The sequence below is a fragment of the Rhopilema esculentum genome, chromosome 16, assembly GCF_057945365.1.
Source record: "Rhopilema esculentum isolate cy_ngs chromosome 16, ASM5794536v1, whole genome shotgun sequence".
Classification (NCBI taxonomy): domain Eukaryota; kingdom Metazoa; phylum Cnidaria; class Scyphozoa; order Rhizostomeae; family Rhizostomatidae; genus Rhopilema; species Rhopilema esculentum.
In genome coordinates this window covers 15,854,631-15,869,314 of record NC_142830.1, presented here as the reverse complement: position 1 = coordinate 15,869,314, position 14,684 = coordinate 15,854,631, and the positions used below count along the sequence as shown (strand labels likewise).

Genomic DNA, 14,684 nt, shown 5'->3' with positions numbered 1-14,684 from the left:
TTTGAATGAGTGGTCCTTGTATTTTGTAGACAGGTCTTTGTTGCAGTTTTCAATCACACCACATGTGTCCCTAAAATAATCATAAATCGAATCCATCATCAACCTGGTAACGTTATCAACTGATGACTCATTTATGGACACATCTACAAGTGCAGATTGAAAATACGAGTTGGCGAGTAACCATTCATTGTCAGAACTAGGTAGGCGAATTCCTGGCTTTATTTCAAAATATTCCTCAAGAGGCACACCAGGGTTGTCATTGGTATCCAGATCATCATCAGTCACAATTTCATGCAGTTGCTCTTCGCCAAGCCCTTTCAAAACCTTACAATTTCTCTGATGAATGCGGAGGCCTTTGATCCCTTTGCAGGACTTGCCACAGCAGCACTTAACACATTGTTGACTGTTCAAAACAACAGAATTTGATCTGGTGTTAATCAATGGAATGTTAATTGCTCCATCGGGTCCAGTATCTTTGCTGTGAATCTGTCGTTTACAGCGCCATTGATGTCGGCCTAACGTAACAAAGTCCCTTCCACAAAACGAACAAATGGTAAATAGAATGAGAATTGAGATAATATAAGATCGAACCATGTCTTTCCAAAGTCCTTTAACCGTTATTGATCGATTGACTGAAACAATTTATAGAAACGAATAAATCCAGGCTTGATAAATGAAGTTAAACCGGAGCCGTGTACAGCAGCGTCCGCACGCGACCGCTCTACGACTATGATAATAATAATAATAATAATAATAATAATAATAATAATAATAATAATAATAATAATGGAAACTTTTCATTTTCAATTCAATTAAAACTACAATTACAAATTTCACTATTACAAAGGTAATTTGCAATTGGCTAGCCTGGGTTTACAAAAAAAAGACTATTACAACCACAAACAAAAGAAATTAACAAAAAAAAGAAGGAAAAAGTGTGTTCGTCATTGTTTGTTTTAGAAGTCGTCAGTAGCAGAGATCGTTAGAATTGAAGAAGTTCAGGATTATTCCAAGATTTATTTCTGCGGCAGAAAATGTAATAGGTAGTACGGAGAGTTAAGTTGGATAGTTTGGAGATCATGAAGCGGAGATGATTCTCGCTGATATCTAGAGCGTTGCACATGTCAATGAAAGAGGAGCAAGAGAGACCAAAGATACCTAGGGAATTGATAGAAAGATTAACAAACATGATAGAAGAATAGGCTGAGCTAAGGCTGTGAATGAGATTCGAGTATTTCTCTTTTTTGCGGTTAGCATTAACATCCAAGTTAGTTTCGTATCCTACTGTAAGCTCGAGTATGAATAGTCGATGGTCAGAAGTGACTAGAAGTAGATCAGGACGGAAAGAGTCTCCTGTTATGATAGAGGGTGAGAGATAACCTGAACGGTCTGCGTAAAGAGAGCAATTAGGTATAGCTTTTAAAGATTGTGCTAGGAAGTTCAATGCAGAGTTATGGCGCCATGTGTAACGGCCTTCTTCGAGGTATGTTTTGCAGCCTGCAACAATGTGAAGTAACGTTTCTGGCATATGGCAAAAAGAGCAATCGGACGACTGAGTAATGTTCCATTTAGATAGGTTTTTTCACGTGGCAAGGGAGTTGCTAAGATTTTTGATAGTAAAACTGTAAATGTTCTTGGGCATGTTGCTTTGAACCGTGGTCCATATTTTAGAGGCTATAGGAAGAGAGTAGTCAAAGATGAAGGAAAGAACGGTACCTTGAGATACAAGATGGTTTTGAAGGCGCTCTTTATGTTCTGATCTAACAGCCTTCAATACTTCTCTAGTATTCCTGTAAACATCATATTAGATGTTCATGCTCTGGCTGGTATTTTTCCACAAAGATTGGATGTTTTTGTTGGGAGAGGATTTCAGTGCATTACGACAAACAGTTTGACACTGCATAAATTTAACAGAAGGAAGAATCAAGTTAAGACCGAACTGGTTTTTTGACAGAATAATGCCACTTAAAGTAGCACTTATGGGTAAATCGAGCCAACGGCGGATAAATGCAGAAACTTGATTATCAAGGTTTTCGACGATCCAGGTTTTTGATAGATCGGCTACTGTGAGGTGCCACGAAACTTGTGAGAGAAGATAGCTGTTATAAAGAAGCAGCTTATTCTTTGGATGGAGAGGTAAAGAATCAATTTGCGTTAGGAGTTCTGTGAAGATGGAGCTGAGCTTAGACATATGTTCTTGGTTGCTCATATTAAAGTCGAAGTGACGCCCAAGATACTTAAAAGACTCTACAGTTATGACAGGAGGGACCATTTCATTATTGCTAAAGAGCTTTGGCTGATATTGTAGGGAGCGTGTTGAGAATTTTTTAATACCAAAGGTTGTGCATTTGTCTACTCTTATAATCATGTTAGACCATTGACACCATCTTGTAAAGCAGTTTAAGAGTAGCTGGTTTTCTTTCTCCCCATTTGTAATGATTGCAGCATCGTCTGCAAACTGAAACCAGTGCTCTGGGGTAAACATACAGTCTGGTTGGCTATGGGGAGAGAACCCAAGTTGTTTGAAATGTTCTGCCTTTATGTATTGAATGAAAGTGTTAAATAGAAGGGGACTTAGGCAATCACCTTGAAGAACTCCACGTTTAACAGGAATAGCAGGGGTAACAAATTTATCTGTGATAATAGAGGTTTTAAAATTTATGTAGAGACTAGAAATCAGGGACTGGATGTTTTCTGGTACGTGGTGATAAGACAGAACAGATTTGATTAGATTGTGATGAACCTCTCCGAAGGCATTTTTTAGATCCAATAATGTTATGACTAGAGACCGTTGTTTTATTCGAGCTTTGTCTATTATATGGCTCATGATCGCAGTATGTTCTAGTGTACCCGATATCTGATGGGTAAAACCTTTTTGAATCTGATGTTCTATGAAACTATTTTGTTTGAGAAAATCAAATACAGAATCTCGGAGGCAAGATGTGAAGATTTTTAGTGGGACCGATTGGAGAGTGATAGGTCTGAAGTTTGAGGGATCCTCTGTATCTCCTTTTTTGTGTATTAATATAGTGCAAGCTTTTTTCCATTCCGATGGGACATGTCCAGATAACCAGATTAAGCGAATCAAATCAGTTAAGAAAGAGCGAAAATAAGGACAGCGTTTGAAGCAAATCACTGATATTTTGTCAATTGGACAAGGAGAGCTAGAGGATTTCATGCGACGGATAATGGAGGTTATCTTTTGGTACGGAGGAGGATCTGAATGAAAAGGATGAGTAGGATTACTGAAGGAAGGAATCCAAGATGGAATGGGAAACTGTTTGTTTGGATGCTTAGCAGAGAGTGTTTGTATAAAGAATTGTTTGCAACGCTCTAGTGAGAACGATGGAAGAAGGGAAGGTTTCTTTTGTAGAAAGCGTTTAACATAACCCCAGAAATTTTTAGAAATAGAAAGATCATGGTCAAGTGTTTCGCAGGAAGTGATAGTAGATGTCTTCTTAGCAAGTTTGCTACGTAAGAGACGGGAGACGTATCGTATTTCGTCTAACGAAGCATGACTATCCTTAAGTAATTTCAGGTCTTTTTTCAAGTTTTTGAGGCTATGATGTTGATACTTTTCGACAAGTCCTTTGTTTGAATTGTTCTCTTGAAACCCATATGTGTCTTTACAATAATTAAAGATGACTTCATTCATGTGGATGATGGCTTCACCAATCGAATCCTGACGGAGAGTGAAATTCGATAAAATTGAATGGAAGAACTGATTCGCAAGTTTCCACTGCTCATCTGTTTTTGGGAGACGTACACCGGTTTTTAAATCAATTATTTCCTCAGGTAACGTATCCTGACCCGAATTTGTGTCTGGCAATAATAATAATAATAATGGAAACTTTTCATTTTGAATTCCTGTTAAAACTACAATTACAAATCTCACTATTACAAGGTAATTTGTAACTGGCTAGCCTGTGTTTACAAAATAAAAACTATTACATCGTAGTAATGAGAAAAAAAAAATTGTTAAAAGGGATGTAGCTCTGGATTAGTCCAAGTTTTGTTTCTACAGCAGAATATATAGTATGTGGTGCGAATGGAGATGCTTGTAAGTTTGGAGATGAGGTAGCGTTTCTGTTGATGACCAATGGACAAAGAGTCACACATGTCGATGAATGAGCTGCAGGAGTCGCCAAAAATACCAAGTGAACTGATGGAAAGATTGACAAACGAGACTGACTTAAACTGACGTTTTAAGTCTGATACGAGGGTGGCATTTTTCCTGACCTCTTTTCAAAGCCTATGGTTAGCTCTAAAACGTACAGACAGTTTTCCTTAGTTTTGAGAAGTAAGTCAGGGCGTAGTTGATCTCCAGTTATGATAGAAGGGGAAAGAAAGCCTGGTAAATCTGCGTAGAGAGAAGACCCATTTATTGCTTGGAAGGAAGTGGCTAGAAAGTTTAATGCAGAATTATGACGCCAAGTATAGGGTCCTTGGTCAAGGTACACTTTGCATCCAGCAACAACGTGTAGAAGTGTTTCTGGAAGAAGACAGAATTCACAGTCAGATGTTTGACTAAGGTTCCATTTCAGCAGATTTTTTCGAGTTGGAAGAGTGTTGTTAAGATACTTGATGGTAAAGTTAAAGATGTTACTAGGCAAATTGCTCTGTGTACTTGACCAAATACCGTTCAGCTTTTCCAATGAATGTTTCAGTAGGAAGGTAATTGTGGCTCCCTGAGATGTTAAGTTTTGGGAGAGACGTTCTTTGTTGTCTGATTTGACAGCCTTTAATACCTCTTTAGTATTACGATAGATGTCGTACTGTAGGTTCGTGCCATGACTGGTGTTTTTCCATAGGGTTTGAATGTCAATATTAGGAGAAGATTTTAGGGCATTGCGACAGACAGTTTGGCATTGCGTAAATTTGATAGAAGGCAGTTGTAGATTTAGGCCAAACTGATTTTTTGGGGGGATTATTCCACTCAATGTTGCAGAAACAGGAAGATCAAGCCACTGGCGAATGTAATTGGAAACAAGATTGTCTAGGTTTTGGACAACCCAGGTCTTTGGTAGATCTGCAACAGTAAAATGCCATGAAACTTTTGACAGAATATAACGATGGTATAATAGCAGTTTGTTTTTAGGATGGAGAGGTAAGTCGTCAATATCCTTCATAAGAGTAGAGAAAAGAGAAACGAGTTTAGATTTATGATCTTGGTTACTCATTTCAAAATCAAAGAAACGACCAAGATACTTAAAGGAATCGCCATTTTTGACAGCAGGCACTATTTGGTTACAGATGAAAAGTTTCGGTTGAAATTGGAGGGATCGCGTAGAGTGTTTCTTGACACCAAAGGTAACACATTTGTCAACCCTGACAATGAAGTTTGCCCATTGGCACCATCTGGTAAAGCAGTTTAATAAGAGTTGGTTCTCCTTTTCTCCACTGGTAACAACAGCAGCATCATCAGCAAACTGAAACCAGTGTACTGGCTGAAACATGCGGTCATTACCATCATGGGGGGAGAAACCAAGCTGCTTATATTTATCTGATTTGATGTATTGTATGAACGTGTTGAAGCAAAGGTTGAAAAGAAGGGGGCTGAGGCAGTCACCTTGCAATACGCCGCGGCGAACGGGAATTGCAGGGGTTTGGAATTTATCAGTTATGATACAGGTCTTAAAATCTAGATATAAGCTTGAGATCAATGATTGAATTTCCGAAGGTATATGATGATAAGCAAGAAGAGCTGGTATCAGCTTGTGGTGAACTTCGCCAAATGCGTTTTTAAGATCCAGCAAAGATACCACTAAAGATCGTTGCTTAATGCGAGCTTTATTTATTAAATGGCTCATCATTGCTGTGTGCTCTAATGTACCTGATACTTTTGAGGTGAAGCCTTTTTGATGATAATAGCAATAATGATAATAGCAAAAACTTCTCACAAACAAACTGATCAGTGCTGTTGCATTGTATGTTGCGAGGAAACTAGGCATAGGGAAACCAAAGGTAGAAAATAAGACAAAAGAACCATGGTGGAAAAGAAGAATAAGCGAATCTATTAATGAACTTAGAAAGCACATTAACATACTTGAGCGCGAAAAGAGAGGTGAAGTATCGAAGAAAGGGAAATACCATGAACTGTCAAAAAAGTATAACATCACGAGAAAACGAATCTCTACTGTAATTGAAGAGTTGAAACAGAGAATGCAAGCCAAGGCTTTCAAACTAAGAAGGTACGAGCAAAGGACGCGACAATACCAAATTAATCGAATGTTTCAATATGACCAAAAGAAGGTATATCAACAACTACAGGGTAAAGACAAAAGAGAGAATACAACACCAGATGCAGATGAAAGTAGAAAATTTTGGTCGAACATATGGGACAACGAAACACAGCACAATAAAAAGGCTAAGTGGTTAGAGGAGTTAAAAAACAACAAACCTAATCTATCACAAAATGACATTGAAATAACAACTAGAATGGTAAATCAGCAAGCCAAGAAGATACCTAACTGAAAAGCTCCTGGCCCTGATGGAGTCCAGGGGTTTTGGATAAAGAAACTTACATCTCTACACGAAAGAATTGCTGCCCAACTCAATGATTTGATAAATGATGAAATAGAAATACCCTCGTGGATGACCACCGGCAGAACTGTGCTATGTCAAAAGGATCCAAAAAATGGCAATGCAGTGGATAACTATAGACCCATATCCTGCTTGCCATTAATGTGGAAGCTGTTGACAGGAATCATCTCTGGAAATGTCTACACGTTCTTGGATGAGAATGAGATGTTACCTGAAGAACAAAAAGACTGTAAAAGAAATAGCAGGGGTACAAAGGATCAGCTTCTGGTAGATAAGACGATTCTTGCTGATTGTAAAAGAAGGCATAAAAACTTAGCCATGGCGTGGGTTGACTATAAGAAAGCCTACGACATGGTTCCCCACAGCTGGATAATAGAATGTCTAAGGCTCTATAGAGTATCAGACAATGTTGTTAACTTTATAGAAAGATCGATGACCAACTGGAAAGTACAACTGACATCATGTGGGGAAACTCTAGGGCTTGTAAATATTCGCAGAGGAATATTCCAAGGATACAGCCTATCACCACTTTTGTTCGTCATTTGCATGATACCTCTTACCGAAGTCCTCAGAAAAGTCAAAATGGGATATACATTGGATGGTGTTTAGATCAATCACCTGTTGTTCATGGACGACTTGAAGTTGTTCGCGAAAAACGAAAATGAATTTGACAGTCTAACATCTACTGTTAACCTTATTAGTCAAGATATAGGAATGGAATTTGGGATAAAAAAGTGTGGTGTTGTGACCTTAAGAAGGGGAAAATTAACAGGAAGTGCAGAGATTGAACTTGTCAATGTGAAAAAGATCAAGGAGGTTGGTGAAGAAGGATATAAGTATCTGGGAATAACAGAGTTGGATAGAATAAAAGAAGAGGAGATGAAGAAATTATTTCAAAGAGAATATTTCAGAAGGGTTAGACTTGTCATGCAGTCAAAACTCAATGGAAGGAATAAGATTAAAGCAACAAATACCTGGGCAATCTCCCTGATGCGCTATGGAGCAGGAATAATTAAATGGAGAAAAGACGAGCTAGAAAGTATGGACAGAAGAACCAGGATATTAATGACAATGAATAAAGACATTCATCCTAGAAGCGATGTAGCAAGAATTTATGTTAGCAGGAAAAAGGGTGGTAGGGGGCTGATAAGTTGTGAGTATTGTACTGAAAATGAGACAAACAACCTGGCTTGGTATGTGAAGCATGCTAGAGGCAATATTATGTCAAAAGTGAGAGACCTTGGGGCAATGAATACTGAAGAGGCAGTAGCACCGAATGAACATAGGAATGAGACAAAAAGGCGCTTGGAGAAACGATGGAAAGATAAGCCGATGTATGGGCAATTTACTAAGAATACTGACGGAATTGATTGGGAAAAAAGCTGGTCATGGTTAAGGAACGGAGATCTGAAAGGGTGCACTGAAGCATTAGTGTGTAGTGCACAGGAGCAGGCGCTGCGCACTAATTATACCAAGCACTACATTGATAAAACAAGTGATACGCCTTTATGAAGAATGTGCGGTGACAAGGGAGAAACAGTTAGTCATCTGGTGAGCGAATGTGCTAAACTGGCACAGACAGAATATAAAAGACGACACGACAATGTGGCAAGGTATATTCATTGGTTGTTAGCGGAAAAGTGCGGATTTGAAAGAGCCACAAAATGGTATGAGCAGAAACCTGAAGGAGTTTTAGAGAATCACAAGTTTAAGCTACTGTGGGATTTTATGATTCAATGTGATAGGGTTGTTGAAGCTAGAAGGCCAGACATTGTTGTTGTTGACAAGGAAAAAAAGGATGTGAAGATAATCGATATTGCCATTCCTGGTGATAATAGGGTAAAAGGTAAAGAACAAGAAAAAATTGAGAAATATCAACCATTAAAGGAGCAAATCGGAAATCTGTGGAATATGAAGAAGGTGACAGTCATCCCTGTTGTGATTGGGGCATTAGGGTGTATATCATATTGTGTTGAAGAGCACATGGAAAAGATCGGAATTGATGTAAAATTACAGGTGATACAAAAGACAGCACTGCTAGGAACAGCCAGGATTTTGAGACAGACATTGTCTATGTAAACTTGAGATGACAGAATGGGACCTTTGTCAGCTTATTGCTGACTGCTCCCTCCTAGATTATCCGGACCAATTAACATCTAGGTGTCTGTGAATCACTTAATTAGCCATAATAATCAATTTATTTGAAGTTAGCGCTACATAGCTATTTACAAAGAAATGTGTTAATCCAAGCCAACTATTAAAACTACTACATCAACTAAATACATACGAGATTAAATACATAAAATTTCAAGTACAAAATGATCCATTAAAAAAAAAAATATAAAAACCTGAGCTATTTAAAAGATAGAATCACAAAAAACCAAGCTGTGGCACGAACGTCCTACATAGTTTGCATGTACAGTCTGTGCCATTCCAGCTTTTAATTTCTTTCTTAAACTCATTAATAGATTGAGCATTCCTTATGTGCTGAGGTAAAGAGAGCCAAAGACGCTGCCCTCTATATTTGATAGTTTCGGTTCCATAAATGGTTGTTCTTACTCTTGGTACCATAAATTCATTATTATTTCTCAAATTATAAACAGCAAGACGCTCGCAGAAAATCTCCCTCATAAAAGGAGGGTTGATATTTCCCTTTGTTTTAAACATTTCAATCATAAAATTTTGCAGGTGTTTTACATGAATATTTACCGAGCCATCATTTTCTAGCAGAGTGTTGAAGCTAGAATCATAGTCTTTGTATGCAATTCTCAGAGCTCTTTCGTGTATTCTATTAATCTTACTATTCAAGTGCCTACTGTGGAACATCCAGATTAGTGGACAGTATTCGAATTGGCTAATTACAAATGCTCTCATTAAGATTTTAAGTTTATTAGCGTCCATGTATCCAGATATGCGAGCGAGGGCGGTGAGTTTGCTACCAGCCTTCTTACATAACCTACTGATATGTGTCTCAAAACTGAGTTTTTTGTCTATCACAACACCTAGTAGCTTTTCCTCTTCCAAGTTTTCTATGATACAATCTCCTACATTAACTTTAACCTGTTGATTAGAACTTTAACCAAGAATAAGTAAATTACATTTGTTTGTATTCAACTTCATAAAGTTATCAGCGAACCATTGGATAGTTATACTTGAGTCATAGTTATACTTCTCTAGCCTTGCAATTACATTATTGGGATTTTTATCGCACGCATATAGAGTTGTATCATCCGCGTAATTGCAGATATCCGTACCCATTAAGGAGAGGAGTAAGTCATTTATGTAGATGTTAAAGAAGAGGGGACCAAGAACTGATCCTTGCGGAACACCAAGGAACAGTTGTTTGTAGGTACTGAATGATCCATTAATCTTAACTCTCTGATTCCTATTTTCCAAGTAGCTGTTAACAAGACACAGTGCTTCATGGCTGAATCCGTAAGCATCTAGTTTTGCTACAAGGAGGTCATGTTTAATACAATCAAAGGCTTTCGAGAGATCCATAAGGATTGCGCCAACATTTTCTCCCCTGTCTAAGCTTGCTTTTAATTTTTCAAGCATTCGAACTAATGCGTGCTGCACATTGTACCCTTTACGAAAACCACATAAAAGTGACGATAAATAAGATTGCATATAATCAATAATTTGTTTATCCATAAGTCTCTCAAAAACCTTTGAAACAGTTGGTAATACACTAACCGGTCTGTAATTTTTCTTATTGGTTTTCTCCTCCGATTTGTGGAGGGAAGTGACATCTGCTAGTTTTAATAGGTCCGGAAAGACACCATTTTGAATGCAGTTATTGAAAACAAGCTGCAACGATTCGGAACAAATGTCAGAGCTATTTTTCAGCACTCTCGCGGGTATATTTCCAAAGGTTTTTGCCTTTTTAGGATTAAGCCCCTCAATTTCAGAGTGCATCTGTTCCAAAGTAACCTCTTGGAATTTAAAGTAGCCGTTAATTCGAGCAAAACTGCGAATTTTCCTAATGCTAGGGTGTTTTGAATATTTCATTATAGCCTTTTCTATAGGATCTGATAAACCATTTGTACTTATGGTAACCTCCCTGTTCTCTGTAAGACCTAATGAGTCAGTAATCGATACAAAATAATCGTTCATGGCTCCTGCAACTTCCTTATCATTGGAAATCATCCTATTATTATCGATAAGGGTAATATTTGAGTTCGATTATTCAGAAGTATTCAAATTTTTATAGAAATTTCTCTTTTCCGTTCTAAATAATTTGACACACAAATTACGCTGTCGACGAAACGCTTCCCAATGTTCAGCTGTGCGGCTTTTATTATATCTATTTTTCAACCTAGAACGCAGCATAGTAGCTTTACGAAGAACTCGATACATGAAGGGACCATCATTGGCCCTAGCGTATTTTTTCTTCATCGGTGCATGCTTATCAAGTACCTCCTCAAAGCAATTTTGAAAAGAACTGTAGTCTAAATCAGTTGTTTTAATGCTAGCCAACTCTTCCTTAAGTTCTCGTTTGAAAGTCTGCTCCGAAAATTTCTTATATTCTCTATAGTTAATAACAGTAGGTCCAGCCTTTTGGTACGTCGTTTTCAAAACTGTGACTATCATTTTGTGAAAGTCAGAGAGACCTGTCTCGGTAGTGGTGGTATGTTGGAAGCTCCTATATCTGTTGGTTAAGATTAGGTCAATACACCGTGGATTGTCAGCCTTGAAACAGGTTGGCTCCTTCACCAGATTTCTGAGGTCATAGCTATTCATAAAAGTACGAATCTGTTGATCTGTCTCTACTGTATTAAAATCCCCAAGTAATAAAAATTTGTCATATTTTTCACTGTAATGATCAACTGCTTTGCCAAGATTTTCGAAAAAGTGATCTTGTGATTGGGACGGTGGTCGGTAAACACTGAAAAGAGCCCACTTATTCCTCCTTAAATTGATTTCAAAACAAATACATTCAATGTCAAGATCAAATTTAAATGACTTTAACTGCTTCATTGTGATGTCACTTTTCACATAGACCAACAGACCGCCACCCTCACAATTTCTGTCAAGCCGTAGTGGATCAGCATAACCTTCAATATAGAATTGTCCCTTTGGGATTGAATCATCAATTTTTGTCTCGGTGACCATTAGAATGTCAAGATTTTGTGAAACTATCGCTAATAGTGCATCAAATTTATTCCTAATAGAATTTATATTTGGATACCCGATAGTCATACGACCTATGTTCTTTAAACGCAGATTATGTAATGCTGATTTTGCATCACTGTCGTCGGTGGTGTCATGTAGGTCCAGCGCAGTAGTTCCAGCAGTAACCTCCACTGCTGGGGCGTTACAAATACTGGCGCTGGATAGATCAGGCCCTTGTTTGTAAGAGCAAAGAATGGGAGCATGAATAAGGTGTACATAGCCTTGTTCTCTTGTTGCGTTACGCGTGCGGTCTCTTTAGAGCTCGTCAATGATTTATCTACGGAGTCATTTTTAAGGTGTTTTCGTAGGATTGTAACCAGAAGGGGTGTGCCAAGCCTTGCCATTTCTGATAATGCCAAAATGTTCAAGGCGGCAGCAAAACTTTTCGACAATTTGAAAACAAAAACCCCACATTTTTAACCTTTTTACAGAACGAGAGACTTATTTGGAAGTTCAATCTAGAAAGGACACCATGGTGGGGTGGGTTTTTCGAAAGAATGGTTGGGACAGTTAAAAGGTGTCTGCGCAAAGTTATTGGGAAAGCAAAACTAACGGAGTATGAGCTTCGCACATTGATTCTCGAAGTCGAAAGTATCATTAACGCGAGGCCTTTAACTTACGTGTTTGAAGAGCTCGATTCGGAGCCATTAACCCCTTCGCACTTAATTTTTGGTAGAAGGTTGGTAACATTGCCAGATAATGCTAAAGATATTAATAGTAACGATGCTTCGTATTCTAGAAGATACAAGTATTTGTTGAAAAACCTGGACCATTTTTGGAACAGATGGCGAACCGAGTACTTAGTAAATTTGCGGGAGCACCACAAGCTTTCAGGTAAAGGTACGGCCAAAATCAGAGTTGGAGATACCGTAGTGGTACACGAGGACAATGTGAAAAGATCGATTTGGAAACTTGGGAGAATAGACAAGCTCATAATGGGGAGAGATGGACATATCAGAGGGGCAAAGATATGCGTTATTTCACGTAACAAACCAGATTTTATTTCTAGGCCTTTGCAAAAATTGTACCCTATAGAATGGAGACATGGAGACATAAATGGCGACAAGGAAAGTGTGACAAGTTCGGTTCAAGAAAGTGAAAGGTTGGAAAGCGAAAAGGGTGTGGAGCATGAGATTAAGAAGGGTGTGACAAAGGTACGGAGAGCAGCGGCGCAGGATTCAGAGTGGCGCACACGTCTTATGCTTGACTCGAGCGAGTCAAGGAGGGGAGATGTGTTGGGGCCCAGACCTTCCTTGGTATCCCAAGACCCCACACAGTTATTGTTATTACATTCAATAGTGTAATACTTGCCGAGATACATGGCAGCATGTAGAGTTTTAATTATAATGTTGATTTTATATTTGATTTAACGCAGTGGTAAATAACATGTTTTGATTCTCAATACCTAATAAGGACAAACGTATGGAAAATATCAATCGAAAAGTCTCATTCAACGTGATTATGTATGTTGTAACTCGTAATAAGTTAGTTAGTTGGTTGGAGTAGAGTTGAAGTAATGATGGTGATCGGCGAAAATGTGAAATAGAATATTGATGGATTTGATACAAAATAGTTACACAAAATGGTGATTTTTCTCTGAGTCTTCATCTTACACTTCGTTTATCATTAAATATTAAGATAGGGGCACCGCTAGAAATAGTGGTCCCAACAGTAGTTAAGGGTCCTTTTTTGTTCTTCGTAGTTAACGGTCCTAGGGATCATAGGGGTCCTAGGGTCATAGGGTCTGGTTTTTCCAGTATGCCGCTGCCTTCAAATGAGTCTGTCATGGAGTCAGAAAGCGACAAGGAAGTTTACGGCAGCCTTTTGGGCTTTTTCTAGTTTTCTTTTCTATTGTTCCCTTTGAGAGTGGTTGCCACAGAACTGTTGATATTTTCCTGCAAACTTTGCACAAATATTTATATCAAAAAATGTATCCTGAAAACCTCTGCCATTGGATTATAGAATATGAATATCAAATAATTTATTGAATTTATTTTTATGCGGGGGATTTTTGAAGCTGACCCCTGTTAGTAGATATCAGTTCCAGAATCATTTCAAACTTCTTTTTACACACCCCATGATTTGCCAATAATGTCATTTTCTCAGTATAGGGGTGGCAGAATCAAAAAAATCACGCAAAAGCGACAAGCAGCAACCAAAGAAAGTGCCTGCATCTTCATCTCTGACACAGGCCTTGATCTTGATCTGTGTCTCTTCTTTATGGTTGACTCCAAGTGGTTAAATAACTTTGAAAGATCTTCAAATTCCTTGTGACTTTCTGACTTATCTGAAGGCAGCAGCTGATGTGGATAATATGCGGAAGAACGCCGTAGCTGGCACAAAAGCGCATTTGACAGTTGATATGTCCTCATGGTGCGATGATGACAGTCAACTGCGATCAACTATTTTCTTATCGAGGTGAAAACCCTTCTGGTGTTAAGGGTCCTTTTTGTTGTTAGTACTTAAGGGTCCTGGGTCTTAGGATCTTAGGGTCTGGTTTTTACGGTATGCCAAACAAAAGTCCAGAGTTTAGTTACTCCTTTCATAATGTTGCATTTCAGAGAAGTCGATAAAATACTTACTTAGATTTCACTGAGACTCGATTTGTTTTAAGCTCAACAGAGGCCCCTTTTATACACAGGTTGTTTACAAATAACTCTATTCCCTTGTGTGCGTGTAAATAAAGTACAACCTTTATAACTTTTATTTCATTAACACAACACCGCTAAATTTAAGAGGATTAAATAAGAGGAAATGATATTTACATATTACAGTAACTATTACAAAATGAAAGCTGTAGGATAATGGAAGATGGAAGATGGCAGAAAGCAGTCGCAGGCAGCCTAACGGCTATATGGAAACCAGGCTTAAATGGAAGAAACTCATTAGATCTATCTAGTTACATATCCCCGATGTTTGACCTGAATTTGTGTATTATTAAAATATGAATTTGATTTGAAAACAAG

General features: G+C 38.2%; 3 protein-coding genes across 3 annotated transcripts; all 3 read left to right on the top strand.

The window, feature by feature from the left end:
* The first annotated feature begins 7,170 nt into the window (after positions 1–7,170).
* LOC148958401 (uncharacterized) lies at positions 7,171–8,055 on the top strand. The gene has a single exon (XM_089112965.1). It carries the CDS (start codon positions 7,171–7,173, stop codon positions 8,053–8,055), a length of 885 nt encoding a protein of 294 aa, XP_088969091.1.
* Positions 8,056–8,058: 3 nt separating this feature from the next.
* Positions 8,059–8,622, top strand: LOC148958400 (uncharacterized). The gene has a single exon (XM_089112964.1). It carries the CDS (start codon positions 8,059–8,061, stop codon positions 8,620–8,622), a length of 564 nt encoding a protein of 187 aa, XP_088969090.1.
* Positions 8,623–12,215: 3,593 nt separating this feature from the next.
* Positions 12,216–14,140, top strand: LOC135681942 (uncharacterized). Its single transcript, XM_065196612.2, has 2 exons — positions 12,216–12,872; positions 14,012–14,140. The coding sequence occupies exons 1-2, from the start codon at positions 12,216–12,218 to the stop codon at positions 14,138–14,140; spliced, it is 786 nt and encodes a 261-aa protein (XP_065052684.2).
* The last annotated feature ends 544 nt before the right edge of the window (positions 14,141–14,684 follow it).